General features: G+C 46.2%; 1 protein-coding gene across 1 annotated transcript in view; it reads right to left on the bottom strand.

The window, feature by feature from the left end:
• The window catches only part of NUAK1 (NUAK family kinase 1), a 50,175-nt gene extending 36,602 nt beyond the window's left edge, over positions 1-13,573 (bottom strand). The window contains exon 1 of the mRNA XM_054832559.1: positions 13,082-13,573. Within this exon, the coding sequence (XP_054688534.1) occupies positions 13,082-13,408 (327 nt within the window). The 5' untranslated portion in view covers positions 13,409-13,573. The remainder of the gene's footprint in view (positions 1-13,081) is intronic.
• Between the last annotated feature and the right edge of the window lie 1,483 nt (positions 13,574-15,056).

The following is a 15,056-nucleotide window of genomic DNA, read 5'->3' as shown; positions in this document are numbered from 1 at the left end:
GGAAAAATACTCTTGGAAAACAAAAAGATTGGCAACCATGTGTATCAAAGCCTCACCCAGGTTATTTTGCTCCAGGGCTTGCAGATCACTTTGCAATATTAAATTTGTTTTTGTAAAAGCATTGCTTCAGTATTACATTGTTCTGCCTGGATGTTACTTATTTAATGGTCCCTTTTTGGAAGGGACCATCCTAGAATTTATGGTGGAACATGGTGGAATTGCTACAGAGGGAGGAAAGGAGTTTGCTAACATATCTTCCCCATCCGTCTCTGATTTCTGAGAAATATTTATACCCCTGAAGGTAGAGGAACCTCCTGTTGTTTCCTTCTATTTATCAAAAGTAAATTACCAGGGCCACCATAATGGCTCAGTGGAGAGAGTAACAGAGGAACAGGAACACTCTTGCTCCCCGCAGCCAGCTGGGCTTGGAATAGATGTGAGAGGGTGAGGAATGAATTACGCTTTCCTACAATTAAGTGGCTGGCGATCAAGCAATTTTGCAGCCTTAAATGCATAATTCTAGCCTTCCCTGCTAGACGAGGAGCTCACAACTGCAGGCAGTAGTTGTAAGTAGTTATGGGGAGGGTTAACTTCGGAGGGGAGAAACAGCAAAGGAATTTTTTTTTCTAGGTGGAAAGTTTTTGGCAAAGAACTCCCCCAGACCCTGTGATCTCCAGGACCGTTGCCCCCTTCTTCAACACGCACAAACACCTTTTCTGGCACATGTTTTGGCTGGGGTCAGTTGAACAAGGGAGAATTAGCACTCCGATTTCTGGGATCCCCTTGCCAAAAGCTAAGCTGTTAGGTAGTGCAACAGCAGCAGCGCAGGCTTCCCGCTTCACCCTGCCAGTGACCTTCGCGCAGACTTGGACATACCACCTTCCTCAGAGTGAGGAGCAATTCCCTCTCACGCTGCTCGGTCCAGAAATTCATCTCAGCAAATACCACAAATCATGTCAGACCGAGCAGGACTATTAAAGCAGTGCTGTGCAACGTGAATTGCTGTCCACAAGGGACTGGAGCAAGAGACTGCCTAACCCACTTTGTTTAACTTTTTACTTAAACAATCCTGAAAGGGGAAGCTGCATTGCTACTCTGGAAATTACAACTTTAATCTCATTTGAACCATGCATTCCTCAGTTAAACTGCAGAAATAATTTAAGAACTGACTCCCAAATAAGACATTTTTCAACATTTCCTACATTTCCTGGAAATATATTACCTCTGATGCTGCGAAGTAAAAGCAGGCTTATTAATTTAACCAGGTTAAAGTTCTTCCAGTAGCCCAAATAAACTCTAATGTCAGGCTAATTACATGCATTTCACCGGTTTTGCATTTTCACATTCCTCAAAGCAACAGTACGCAACACCACTGTAACACCGATCATTGCCAACTCAACCCCACAAACTATTTGCACGTATTGCATTCATCGCTCACTCGCACTGCTTTGCCCGTGGCAGAAATCAATAGTGCTTTGTTGAAAATAGAGCAAACTTAGTTTACCCTTAATGGTAACGTCTTCCTCAAGTTTGCTTTAATGCGCATGCTGCAGCTCAGAGGTGCCAACGTTTACTGGGTTGTTTAAACATCGTTTAGAGTTTTGCTGGGCAGATAAGAAGAATAACTCGGGTGTACAGTAAAACAAAGACATAGGTGTTTGTGCCAAACATTCAGTTTATGGCAATACTTCATAGGAATTATTCCCCATAACAACTGAACTGTCATATCCTACAACTACATCCCAGGCAACCTCCCAGCTGAGCTCACTACGGTTGCTGTCTGATGTGCTCTACATACAAACACCCAGAACTACCCAGATGTTCTCTATGTAAAACATTTGGTTTGAAACACGCAGCGCTTCTTTCCAAAAAGCCATTACATTTGTTTAATGGACTCACACAGTTCAACTAAAATATCCTGGAGCAGGCATTTGACTGCAACTCTACTCTACAAGCCCCATCTGCAAAAAGAAAAAAAGAAAGAAAAAGTAAATGAGAATGCTTTACATGATTTATGCTGTCTTTATGATCAGCCAGTTCATAAAATACAAGCTCTGCTCTACAGACAATAACACAAATCGCTTTCAAGTGTATTGTTTAGTCCTTGCCTGTGTTAAACAAATATTTCAATTGAAACAAAGGGCCGAACTCTACTGGTCGGTTTACAGCAGCGTTAATGTAACTGAGAGCAGCATTTTACCCACAGACATCACAGGGGATGCGAGTTTTTTGTTTTATGCTCGGAGTGAGTGAGTAATGACATCCAATAATGATAACCAGTTACATTCACGGCGGCAGAGTTTTCCTTTCATCCAAGAAAGGCTGGAAGGAGGTTAAAGTACAGCATGAAATCCTTCTCCCTGATGAATTCCTCGTGAGCAATGTGCAACCCACAACGAGGCATTTCACAGGTCCCGTTAGACCACGTTTTCATCATGAAATGCCAGACAGGATGGGAGAATACATTTGTTTTACCGAAACAGAGAGGCGGGTAGAAAACTCTCAAACTGTATACAGAAAAAAACCCTCTGTTGTTGAAAAAGATGGCTAGTTTCTGGCCTGGATGTAAATGCACTGCACAGTCTAGCTGAAGGTCCTTGTTCCTTCCAGATTGTGAGGACACAACGGTGACTAACTCGTACCAATTGGTGATCACCGGCAGTACACCATAGTGACCAGGCTCCAAGACACAACAGCTGGTAGGCTTTTGAAAAATTGGCACCATCCCCTCACAGTGTGACTACAGCCACGAAAGAGGACCTTCGCTTTATAAGCGACCTTCTTGAGATGGTTACACCTGACAGGGAATGGCTCGGCTCAGTGCAGTGCTGGAGCTGTGGTCGACCTCGGCTCTCCCCACGGCTCCGCCACAGACTTTCTGAGTCAACCTCAGGGAAACAATTTACCCCCTGGGTGCCCAAAGCACAGCTGTGACAACAGGGTCCTACAGGAGACAGAGCTTAAACACACAGATGACTCTTTTGTTATTTCACCCTGTTTCGGCACCCCAAAGAGAACAAATATGACAAGGAAAGGAGCATGAAGGACACTATGCCTTATGTATAGGTCTGGTGAAAAACGTCTTTTTGAGAGGGCAATGTGGATGCCTCTCAGTTGTATCCCTGCGCAGGTCAGCTAAGCCTCCAGCAGCTACTTCACCCGCATTTTCATCTTGCAGATATCTCATGCTCCAGGCCGCATGGTGTTAGAGCACGCAGCAGCTGTGAAGGTTGCACTCTCCCTCCCCTCTTCCCTTCCCAAAGGACTTTTCCCCCCGCCCCATGCTAAAATGATGACCTGCAGCATGGCCCTGCCAGAACCGCAGCCGAGTACAGGGCTGCGCCGGGTGTCCCCAGACGTCCCTGGCTACCTGAGGGACTGGCTGGCCTTCACTTCTCCTTCCCCAGCAAACTCTGCTGGGGAAGCTACAAGGCTTGATTTGTATGGGGCGCGAGGGCAAAAATATGCAAATAAATGACAGCTCCAAACACGTGCCTCAGGAGCTGTTTTTTTAATAAATACTTCACTGTCTTCCCCTGTCAAACTTCTGTGCAAAAGACAATGTTTTTGCATCAATGACAAAAAACCACAACAAAACACCCTTTAACAAAAAGGAACATTTGTTTAGTTGCCACACAGCTCAAACAGGTATTTTTATCCAATCCTCATCGCTACCTTTTGTGATCAAAAAAAATATTCTCGCTCACTTTTAAAATAACACTTGTACCTCAAATAAAGGGAGATATCATTCATCATCAGGCATTTCACAGAGCTTAGAAACTGTAGCAGAGATTAAATGCCTTTTTGCGTACGGGAAACATGATACGCTTTGAGATCTCCATCGACAGCAGGACCTGAATCTTTCTGATCTACCCATGAATTGCTAAATTTAGTCTCCAAACTTGGCATTGCATCTTTCCACAGGAACAATGAATTTCTTATTTCTTCCTCTTTTTTAAGCCTAATATCCTTTAACTAGTGTCTTTATTCCAAGGTGCTAGGGCTCAAGCCCAAATTTGCTGACTCAGCTCCCCGGCACAGCGAGACATTAGGATAATTGCAAGTCCCTCAAGCCGCCAGACCTCAGAACAAAGACACTCGGCTCCTCCAGCCTCTCTGCTTAAGACGTCCCACACGTGGGCTGGGGTAGCCAAGGGGCTCTGGGATTACCACAGGCCGACATCCCCCGGGAAGGCAAGGCAACAGGGACAGAGCAGCCTGCCAAGCACCAGTGCTTCATCACGGAGGCAGCCAGCACCATGCAAGGCGCAGGAGCCCCTCCGCTTCACCAGGCCGGCGTCCTGGCGGACCCAACAGCAAAGGGCCTCAGGCATCATGCCGGAGGTGTGGCTGAGGTGAGGTGGGACATGCTGGCTGGGAGAGAGGAAGGCTGAAGAGGCACCCAAAAATTAATAGTTACATTGGTCACACGTTAACCTGAGCAACCACAGCTGTCATCTAAATACTGAAAAACCACAACACCTGCATTTATTTTGTGATTTTGCGTTCACCTACAACTACACAGGACAGTTTTGAACACACCAGCTATGCCAACACCTTTACCCATAGCTGCTGTGTGGCTCAGGGTTTTTTTAAATGAAAGGAATCACCTATTAAAGTATTTTATTATTTTCCTCCATCAGTAAGAACAGAACTCACACTAGAGCAAGACCCAGGACTTGCAACCCATCATGGGCCACTAGCAGCTTTAATGGCTGATGTCTTGTAAACCACTAGAGCTAGAAGCAAATTCCACCTGTCTTGGGAGAGTTAGGGGACACTAAGCATTTACACCATGTGTTAGTTTAACAAATTGAACTGAGGGTTTGTCCATGGTCTTTAGTTCAAAATATAAAAAATACTGAGCTCAAACGAGAGTACTAAAACAGCGCAAGAACAAGGGACGGCTACAACCTCACTCCCTCCACCCTCCCCCTTTTGCAACATGCAGCAAAGGTTACGGGAGGGCCTCCACATCTATTGCACATCTGGCATTTTTGGTGTGGGTCCAGGATGTTTGATGGGTATGGCCAGACACCATACGCTCACAGAGTATCTCACCCAGCCCCCTAGTGTTCAAAGGTCTAGGATCTCCTAATTTATACAATGTACCATGTTGCCTGTGAAGACACAGTGATAAATATATTCTGTTTAAAAGCAGATACTTCTCAAATCATAACTTGCAGATGCTCAAAGTCTTTCATGTGGGTAAGACAAATGAGAGCCATAGAGACTGATTTTGTAGCCAGGGAATACAGGAAGCAACAGCAGGAGAACACTATTGAAAGCCTGGATACACTTATGGCTTTAATGAATTGGTCATCAAATATAACAACACACATATGCAGTTTTTACCTTGCTTTGTAGTTTGCTCCCTGCCCCTCTCCCCCCCCAGTTATTCCCCATATATCTAGCAAAGTGGAAATTATTTTGAGTTTGGTTTATTAAATGGACACACATGGTACCCACATCTGCTGGAAGATGTTTGAGGGAAACACTGACAAATATCATTTGCATATTTAGTCAGAGACCTTTTCATCTGCAACATTTCCTCTGACATACCAACTATTCCAAGTACATCAACCCATCAGGGCTAATGACAAGAGTTTTTTCTATAAAACGTCAGGTGCACACCTGGGCGATTCATGGACAAATCCTAACTTACATAGGAGGCAAGAGACAAGATCAATATTCTCTGTAGATCAGAGATTCCCACACCAACATGCCCATCACTGGTGGCATGCAAACCATCAAAACTATACACCAGAGCTGGGCACTGGCAGCAGCCTTCACCCCTGCCCAGGTTAGGAGCTGCTGAGGCTCTGGCCACTCTTGTGCAGAGAAGGAGTTGGCAGCCGCCAGTGCCACTTCTCACCATCCATGCTGCAAGCTCCTATCCCACCCCAAGCCCAGAGGCAAACCTGTGCTTCCAGCTTCGGAGCATCATCCAAGGCTGTGGCAGAAAAACATATGGTTTGGTCCCACTTTACAAAGGAAGAGCATACAAGACTACAATGAAGAACAACAGTGTCCTACTGAGAGGAGCATGGTTGTACAGTAAGAGGAGATGCTTTGGCGTCAGCATCCTGGTTCACACAGATAGAGGGTAGTACGTAAGCGTGGTACGGGAGGCAGAGACCCGAGCCAGGGAGATGCCCACATCAAAGCAGAGGTCAGCAGCCAATTTCAGAATCCCTGGTATGTGGGCTTTGGAAACATGTCCCATATGCTCTGCATTTGGATTACCATGGCTGTGCACACATTGACCTGCCACTGTTCAAGGCTGATATACCTGGAACTGGTTTGCAGCCCACATTCAGCATTCTTCCTCAGCACTGTCGTGGCCACCACATGCCTCCTCCCAATTCCTCACTCCAACAAAGACTCTCTAGTTATTTATTTACCAGACAAAACACAGACTAACTACAATTACAGTTCTGTAAAGAATAAACAATTGCTCACAAGAACTGCACATTCCACACGGTTTTATTCAACATGTATGACCCCAAACTACAATATATACGATAATTGTCTCCACATGGCAAATCCACATTGTGGTTCTTAAAAAATAATAATAATTTTTAGAACACATGCCACCAAAAAATGCAGTGTATTTTAGCCATATCTAATGAAAGACTTTGTACAAGTAATTTCCATTCTGTTGCGTTCTCTAGCATATGGTGCTGTGAAACCATTTGTAATAACGCTTAGGCATTTTATAGTGTTTTTAGCCGAAGGCTGCATTATAGATATTGGCTCAAATTCTGTTGTGGATTTCAAATTTAAAGGGATCACACTAGGTACGTATCAGGCCAAAATACGCACCATTAATTAGTCTAACTTCCATATATTAGGTATTATCCCTTCAGAAAGGGATACCCTGAGACACTGGGAAGTTAATCAACCTGCCCAAAATTGTTCGGTCCAATGGGGGGAAAGAAGAAAAAAGAAAAGGAAAAAAAAAGAAGCAAAAATCTCTGAGAAACTTTTGATTTCTTCACCTGTAAGAGAGTCCAACATCACTGAAAGACTATCACTTGATGTCCATTGGAAGTTCAGCAAGAACATGCTGTTCTTTAATTTGGTAAAAGATTTGACAAGCTAACCTATTCAGATGACCCCTTACTGGCTTGTCACTAATTCAGACTTTCATACCACTGAACCGTACTCCCCTGAACAAATCTGCTTCTCCAACAAGAATTCTCAGTGCAGAAAACAAGTATTTTGTACTAGTGCCTTTCCCCTAATGACCTGCATGCTGTAATCAGTTATTTCTGCCTGCAGCCCTTGATGCTGAAGTCTTCTTTGGCATTTCAGTTACACAAGTGTTTATGTGAAGACTATAGTAATTTTATACAACCAGGTGTAACTCCTATTGTAATAAGCCTATAGTTTTCACTAGATTAAATCCTGTGGTTTTTTTCTTTTTCAAAACAGAATCTTGGAATACATCCAATAATTAAGGGCAGAGCAAATAACAAATTAACAGCAAAACTATTTTCAAGCCCGTATACTCTTTCCAACCTGTGTTCATTCCAGATCTAGAATTTCCATACTTTGGTACAATTTTTACTGAGGATGACCTGAGTTTCACTAACGTGCCTTCAGCATCATGAAAACATTGTCCAGATTCAGTCATATTTTGAGTCCCTAAAAGAACTCAATTTGCACATTAAAAAAAATAAGTTAGCTTTTGGCAATACATTTTGCAAGAATTCCTTTTCAGATAAGGAACCTCTGGCCCTACACAAGCATTGCACAGCAGGAGAGCTGTACGGCACCCACCGCAGGCTGCACAGATTCTGCTGGCTGCTACCAGCTGGGAAGCAGGGAGCAAGGCAGCACTCTCCAAGCAGGTCACAGCGCTGGCACACAGAACAAAGCGAGAGGCAGCAGCACAAGTGGAGTACAAAAGGGCTGGGAATGGAGACCAAAGCTGAACACAGGGACAAAAGCCCAGGGTAAAGAAAGAGCCCAGGAGGCAGGAGAGACCAAGCGCTGCAGGACAAGGCTGGCATCTGTAGGACCCTGATGTTATGTACTCTACATGTCTGAAAAATCAGGTATTAGGTTGCGCACTCAAAACTAGTTGATAGTTCTGATGATTTTGGCTTTAATCGGCAAGTTTTTCTTTCTCACATATAAAACGGGGTAGTGATACAAGCCATTGTTACTATTATTCAAGTGTATTATCATAGCTGTGGAAGCCACATTCACGAACCAGGATCCTGCTGTGCAAAGTACTGTACAAGCACTTTCACATCACAGCACTGTTGTGTAGCTACTTCCACCAGTGTCTGCAATAAAGGAAGATATCTTAGTAAGAACAACAAAGAATCTCAAAAAAAACCCAAAACCAAAACAGTTCTGCATCACATTTGGACATTATCCCACAGAAGATGCACACTGAGTGATCAAGATAAAAATCAGTATTAAATAGTGACCCAGGTGCCAAGTGAAGCAGAAGTTCTCAGGAAAAAAATGGAAATGCAACATGTCATTTAAGATAAAGAGAATTCACATGCATAAGAGGGAAGAGAGGGATACCAACATTTTCTGTAACAGCAAAGCAGACAAGATTAGGACAGGCATCCCACCTGGCTTTCACTGTCCTCAGTGACCCACAAGCATGCTTTTATCTTGTTATTTGGAACCCTTAAAAACCAAACCGCAAACAAACAAACGGTTGTGTGGCCAACAAGGCCTTAATTACTGACATGACAGAGCTTTTGTTGTTGGTATTCGTGTTTTGGTTTTGTTATGATATGGAGAAATACAATCAGTAAAGCAAAGGTCCTCCTTTCACGTAATCTAGTGCCGTTTCAGGGTTTCAAAAACCCTGCATGACTGTCCAAAAGCATCATGAAGCAAAGCTGTTTCAAAGTGAAGATTTTCACTGGAGTTGCAACTAAAATTCCTGTTGCTCTAAAGTTTGGGTTTGGTTTTGTTGGGTGGTTTGGTTGGGGTTTTTTTTGGTTGGTTGGGTTTTGTTTGTTTTGGGTTTTTTTACAAGATTTTAATTCAGAAACCAATTTCATTTGGGAACATCCTTCTACTTGCACTTCTATGCCGAAGAGATAAATAACACGCACCACCACACATAACATGCCTGCACAAATAGGAACTGCACGCCTGTTTTTCATGTTGGGCTGCAGCTTGTCATCAGTTCCCAAAATAATTAACGTTCTGGAGGGATGGCTGGAGGAGAATAGTGCTTCCTCCACCTGCTGGTGAGGATGAAGAAAAGATGTCCTGGCTCTCAGGCGGGGAGAGGGAGGTGAAGGCAGAGGGGAGGCCCCTGCAGCTACTCCCCACCACCTCCCAAGTGCAGCCTAAGGAGAGAAAGGCAGAAAAGGTCCTGGCTTTCGCAAACGGCAAAATCTCTCCCAAAGACAGACGGTAACCGAAAGGAAGCACAGACAATACAGGGTGCTTCATGAGAGGTTATTAACAACCAACCAGCAACATTAGCAGCAGTGGCAGGGAGAGAAAATTACTCGCAGCAGAGCACCTTGCAGGAGGGCACCCACGGACAACTGTAAACCAGCTGGGGTATTGAACCCCTGGGTTAAATGCTGCTGGGAGCGCTCCAAGCAGCCTAACAGGGTTTACCTGGTGTCTTCCATGTTTTAGAGAGCTACGTGCTCCTTTAATAACATTAATTTAATTATTATTAAAGCATTTTTGTATCCAGGCATTGCTTTCTGTATAATGTCAGGAAAAGGCAGATAACAAGACTAAAAACACCTATCTGTAATTTAAAGTTGCACTATAAGGAGCATTTACTCCAGTGGAATCATTTGCTCAGGGAAGAACCCAGCAGCATCTACGATCTTCAGGCACGGAATCAGCCAGAGGTGGTCAATACACAGCTCATCTAAGGCTGACATAAGTGTAACTGTGGATTTCTTGGCTAACAAACATTGAATACTTAACATGAACAAAAGCTCAGTTCTTTGGTTTAACATGTGCAAGATGGCAAGTGGAGAAAACACCCACAGAAATGTCAACATGAGTGTTACTTCACAGGCTTGCGATATCATCTCTTCATCCTTACACTTACTAACAGGTGCCTTAATTTAAAATATCATAAGTTACACAGTGTATACAGAACCAGTACTAATGAAGGAAATCTTGCTGGCAAAATTAGGCACCTCATACGTCATGTAGTGGGCAATATTTTAACTGGTTCATGCAGCATGCAATAGTGTCTGTAGTCACTGTGGTAACTAATACACAAATTCACATTTAGTTTGTTATTGGAAACAACTTATGTATCATACAATCTACCCCAGAGCTTTACAGCAGGAAGCTTTACGATCACGTTCCATTGAGTTAGGAGGAAAGACAAAGAAACTATAACAATTCGAATAAACCTGCAACGCGTTAATAAGTGCCAAATACTACTTTTGTTCAAGTCAACAGAAATCCTGCTATTGATTTCCCGTTGCACATGACTAAAGCACATCCATACCTTGGATTGAACTGTCCTCTCACCTTGGTTTTACTTCGTTAACTCAAATCTGCCAATTTCGATTTCACTCCTGAGCTCTCTATTTATACAGATGACAACAAATCCAAAGTTCATGCTTCACGTTAAAAGCCTGGCTAATCGCGTGAGTATCTTTATGAAGTGCCATACAGCTAAAGAGATGGTTAACAGACAAGAGAAGCAGAAAGGCCAAATAGGAGAATTGCTTGGACAAGGCTGGTGACTGGGAACACAATGCTGCTGCCAAGGTCCAGCTTCGCAACCTGTTACCAGACAACTTCAAATACCTGCTTACTGCCGAGTAAAGAAAAAAAAAATTAGCTAAACCAGTAGCAGAATAGGAAGCAAACAGACTGGATTAGAGCGACCTTGGGACTCTGGCTACCGAGCTGCCGTTTGTGAGGTGATTTGCATTGGACGCGGTGAGAGAGACATCGCTGGCCGCATCGCTCGCTCTGTGCATCCCCTGCTGGACGCGCAGCAGCATCCAGCCCACCCTGCTCATGGGCGCTGCAAACACTGCCCACTAATCGCAACAGAGGACAGGGAAGAGAAAGGGGTGTGCGGGAGGAAATGAAGGAAAGCTCTGCTCCTCTCTGATCAGTTGTCCCGTCGGTGTTCTTGTCTCACCCACGGAAAGCAATCGGTGTTCACTGCAACAGCCAGACAAGGGAACTGTCAGAAAACAAGAAGCATTTTCCGTTCACTTAGGTCTGGCTGGATTTCTGACAACTAGCTTTTATTCTGTAAGCAGACAAAATGTGGATATTTTACATACACTCACAGATGTTAAAGTTCAAACAGACACATTACACCAGAACTTGTCTGAAGACTAGTTAATAATTACGAAGTGCCACACGCCAAGGCTTGTATTACTACAGTATAAAACTCACACCCTGGTAAGGATTTGTTTAGCTTCTACATACCAGCTGAAAGAGCGAGTGTAACATTTTTATTGCATTTAAGATTGCACAGATATTCTGATTTTCACCCTCTCCATTTCAAGATGGCATTAGCCGTATAAATTCAGTTCAGACTGTATCATCTAAGTATCCTCAGCTGTGTAGCTGAAGTGCTTGACAGTTAGCAAAATACAGAAAGACCTGGTCTGTTTTTAACTTAGGAGGTACACATCTATGCTACATCCTTTCCTCTGTGAGGGCCCTTCCCAAACTCAAATCTCATTTACAATACAATCACTTTTTTTTAATTTATCACATCTTTTAAAAAAGGTGGTTTTGATGTATTTGCTTATTTCTTACATTTTGTAATGCAACTCAGAAATAATCTACTTACAAAATAATAGTTAGTATATAACATAGCCTGGAGCTTTTGTTAGCCTGAAATTGTAAAACAGCCAAGACAGCGAACTTTAAAAATCATGGACTGGGAGTGAGCATGTGCAGAGATGTCCATCTCTGGTTTCTCTTTAGCCTGCCTCCAAATGAGCTAATAAACTGAAAGCATACATGATATGACTCTACAACTTGGCTGAAACTCTCATTTTCACTGTCGACACAAAGATATTTATATTAAAGCTATGGCATCTGCAATTTCATTTTCTGTTTTACAGTTGCTTCTGCCTCTGGGTGCGCGTTGAGCTTCCAGGCAACCGAAAGGGAAAGATAAATGAGATGAAACCTGTAACGTCACCAGGGAAATGTCTTGCTTTTAGATGAAGTCTAGTGAAAACTCAATTAGTCTACTTCACATGAAAAGCAGCGTTAAGACCTCTTCAGAAAAGCATGTATTTCTCCAGGCAGTCTTTAATGCAATGCCTGCCTCCCATTCGCTTGCCCTCTGTGAATAGTTACATATTTTGGGGAGAGAAAAATGACAATAACTCTGACTGTGTACATTTCTTCAATTGCATTTCTGCGCCCTGCTGGAGTGCTGTACCAATGAGGAAATGCTGAAGCTGAGTTATTGCTGGACAACCTCCGGGCTGCTTGAAGTCTCGAGCCAGCCGGCACCACTGAGTGGTGAAACGGATCGTAAAAACCAATGGGGCTGGGTTGCAGTCCATGCAATTTTTTTAGGTGTCAGCAAAGTTCAGGTCACAAAAGTATGACTGAATCACTGCATTTTTAACCAGAGAACCAACGTTTGCCCTCCTGACAGTACTTTGTGAGCAGCTTTGGTCAGGTGGGGGATGTGACAGGTTTCACTAAAGCGTGAGTTTCCAGTGGGGAAAGAATAACCATTCGCCGCATACCCATGTGTAAAAACAAAACAATAAGTCACCCTATTTTTCCAGTAATAACACATCCTTTTAAAACGTACTGATGTGTTACTACACCACCACCACCGCCACCGCCCCTCTGCAGAAAAAAAAAAGTTTCTCTGTAGGATTTGCACCCCACACAAAGCCTTGGACACAGGCGCAGCTGGGTGGGTGGGATGCTGACCCCAGCTCCTGCCTCACCGAGACACGCCGGCCCCGCACACGGACGGGTCTCCTAACGGGTCCCTGAGGGGACGCACCCAGCCGGCTCCGTTCCGAAGCAGGCGTTGGAAAGAAAAAACTATATATACATATATACAAAAATAAAATGAAAAGGCAAAGAGAAGCCACCCCGCCTGCCTTACCACTCTGCCAGAAAACCTCTCGATGGCCCGCTTGACTTTGCCATAGGTGCCTTTGCCCAAGGTCTCCTGCAGTTCGTAGCGATGCTTCAGGTTGTGCTTATGGTGATGCCGCTTCACCCCCTGCTGCTTCCTCGCCGCCGTTACCTCCGGGGACGGAGCCTCCCCGAGCGGCTCCTCCATGGCCGCCGCCGCCGCCGCCGCTGCTGCTGCTGCTGCTGCCGCTGCCGCTGCCGCCTCGCCGCTGCCGGCCGGCCCGGAACCGCAGGAGGAGCAGCAGGGCTGAGCGGGGCTGCTACTGCCGCGGGCGGCCGCCTCGGCGCCCTCCATGCCCGGCGGCGGCGGGCGCGGGGTGTTAGCGCCCTGCCGGCCTCGCAGCCTCTGCCTCGGCCCCGTGCCCGCGCCGGCACCATGGGGCGCGGCGGGGCGGGGCGCGGCGCGGCGGGGCGGGGGGCGGTGGCGCCCCGCGCTCTCCTCCCCTTCCCTGCCGCCCGCCCCGGCGGCCGCACAGGCCTGGGGGACAGCCCCTCCGCCCCGCTCCGCCTCGACCCGGCCGGGTCGGGCCGCCCCCACCGCCGCGGGCCGAGCGGGGGCGGTCTCGCCGGGGACGACGCTGGCGGTGGGGAGCGCTGCCTCGCGGGCGGCCGGGCCGGATCGGGCCCTCCTTTGTGCGCGGAGGAGACGGCGCTCCACGGTGCCCCAGCGGGGCTGATCCCCGGCGCGGCGGGGAGGGCAGCCTGTCCCCTGCCCCCGCCGCACGGCCGCAGGCTGGCTTCGCCCCGGGGCTCAGCCCCCGCCCCGGCCTCTGGGGTCCGGGCTTCGGCCCGGAGCCGAGGTGAGGCGGTGCCGAGGGCAGGCCCCAGCCCCACGCGTGAGGCGTGTGCACCTGCAGAGCCCCAGTGTGAGCGTGGGTGCGCAGATGGTGGGCAGGGGCCCCCAGTGATCCCGCACCAAATTTAGCTCTGGAAAGATTTTCCAGAAAACACTTAATTTTCCCCATGCCAAGCGGGTGAGGGTTTCCTGTAGGGTTTCCATGGGACTGGAACTGGCAGAAAAATGGGCACACCCAGCCCCTGCCTGCCTTGGCATGGGCAGGCGCTGTTCACCAGCTCCAGGAGGTTTTTGCCTGTAGGAAACCTTCCTGGGCCCCAGTCCAGCTGTGGTTGGCATTCATGCAAATCAGCATCAAGGTCTAGAGCTGACAGATGCTTTCGGGAACTTCAAAATACAAATGAATGCATCAATTTTGCTCTTCATTTTAAAGTAAGGTGATTATTTCTTTCACAACGACATCTTGAAAACTTAAACCAATGCAGACATATAAATAAATGTTGCCAGGGTTGAGATGAATCAGATGTTTCTGTTAGAAAAGAAGCCATCCCCAAGCCCATGGCCAGAGAAGGCAGATGGTCTCTGTTGCAGCAGAAATGGGAAATTTGTGTGGGGTGAAATTACTTTGGCGTGGTCCAATATGGCCAATTTGCTGAAACAATGCAAAGGCCTTCATGTGAGAGTCCTGGCTCAGTGTATCCTCCCCACTGACTGTCCTTAAGGTGTGGGTTACAGCTGGGATCAGCTGCTCTGCAAGGATAGCACACAGACTTTGAAACTCAAGGTTCAGCTTCACGGTCACAGTGATGTCAAAGCACAGAATTTAGGGAGTCAGTAACCCCATCCCTCCGTCTCGCTGGAGGAGTGTTAATGCAAGGGCTGGTCCATGTGCTCAGCTGATTTGAATGTCTGCCTCCTGTGAAAGCTCAAGTTTGTCAGAGGCAACTAACTCAGGAGTGCCAAGGTGATGGGCTGATATCCAGGCACCAGCTTCAGTGAGGACTCTCAGTCGGTTCTTCTAGCTCTCCAGGACAGTACGTAAGGACTTCCTCAAGGTTTCTTCCTGAGATAGTGAACACACTGCTCTGAGGTTGCAGCTTTAGCCCCTTTGACTTGCCAAACTTGGGGGGAAAAAAAGAAAGTATCT

The sequence above is a fragment of the Grus americana genome, chromosome 1 (assembly GCF_028858705.1).
Source record: "Grus americana isolate bGruAme1 chromosome 1, bGruAme1.mat, whole genome shotgun sequence".
Taxonomy (NCBI): domain Eukaryota; kingdom Metazoa; phylum Chordata; class Aves; order Gruiformes; family Gruidae; genus Grus; species Grus americana.
Note: the sequence above shows the minus strand (reverse complement) of the source record. Positions and strands in the feature narration are given on the sequence as shown.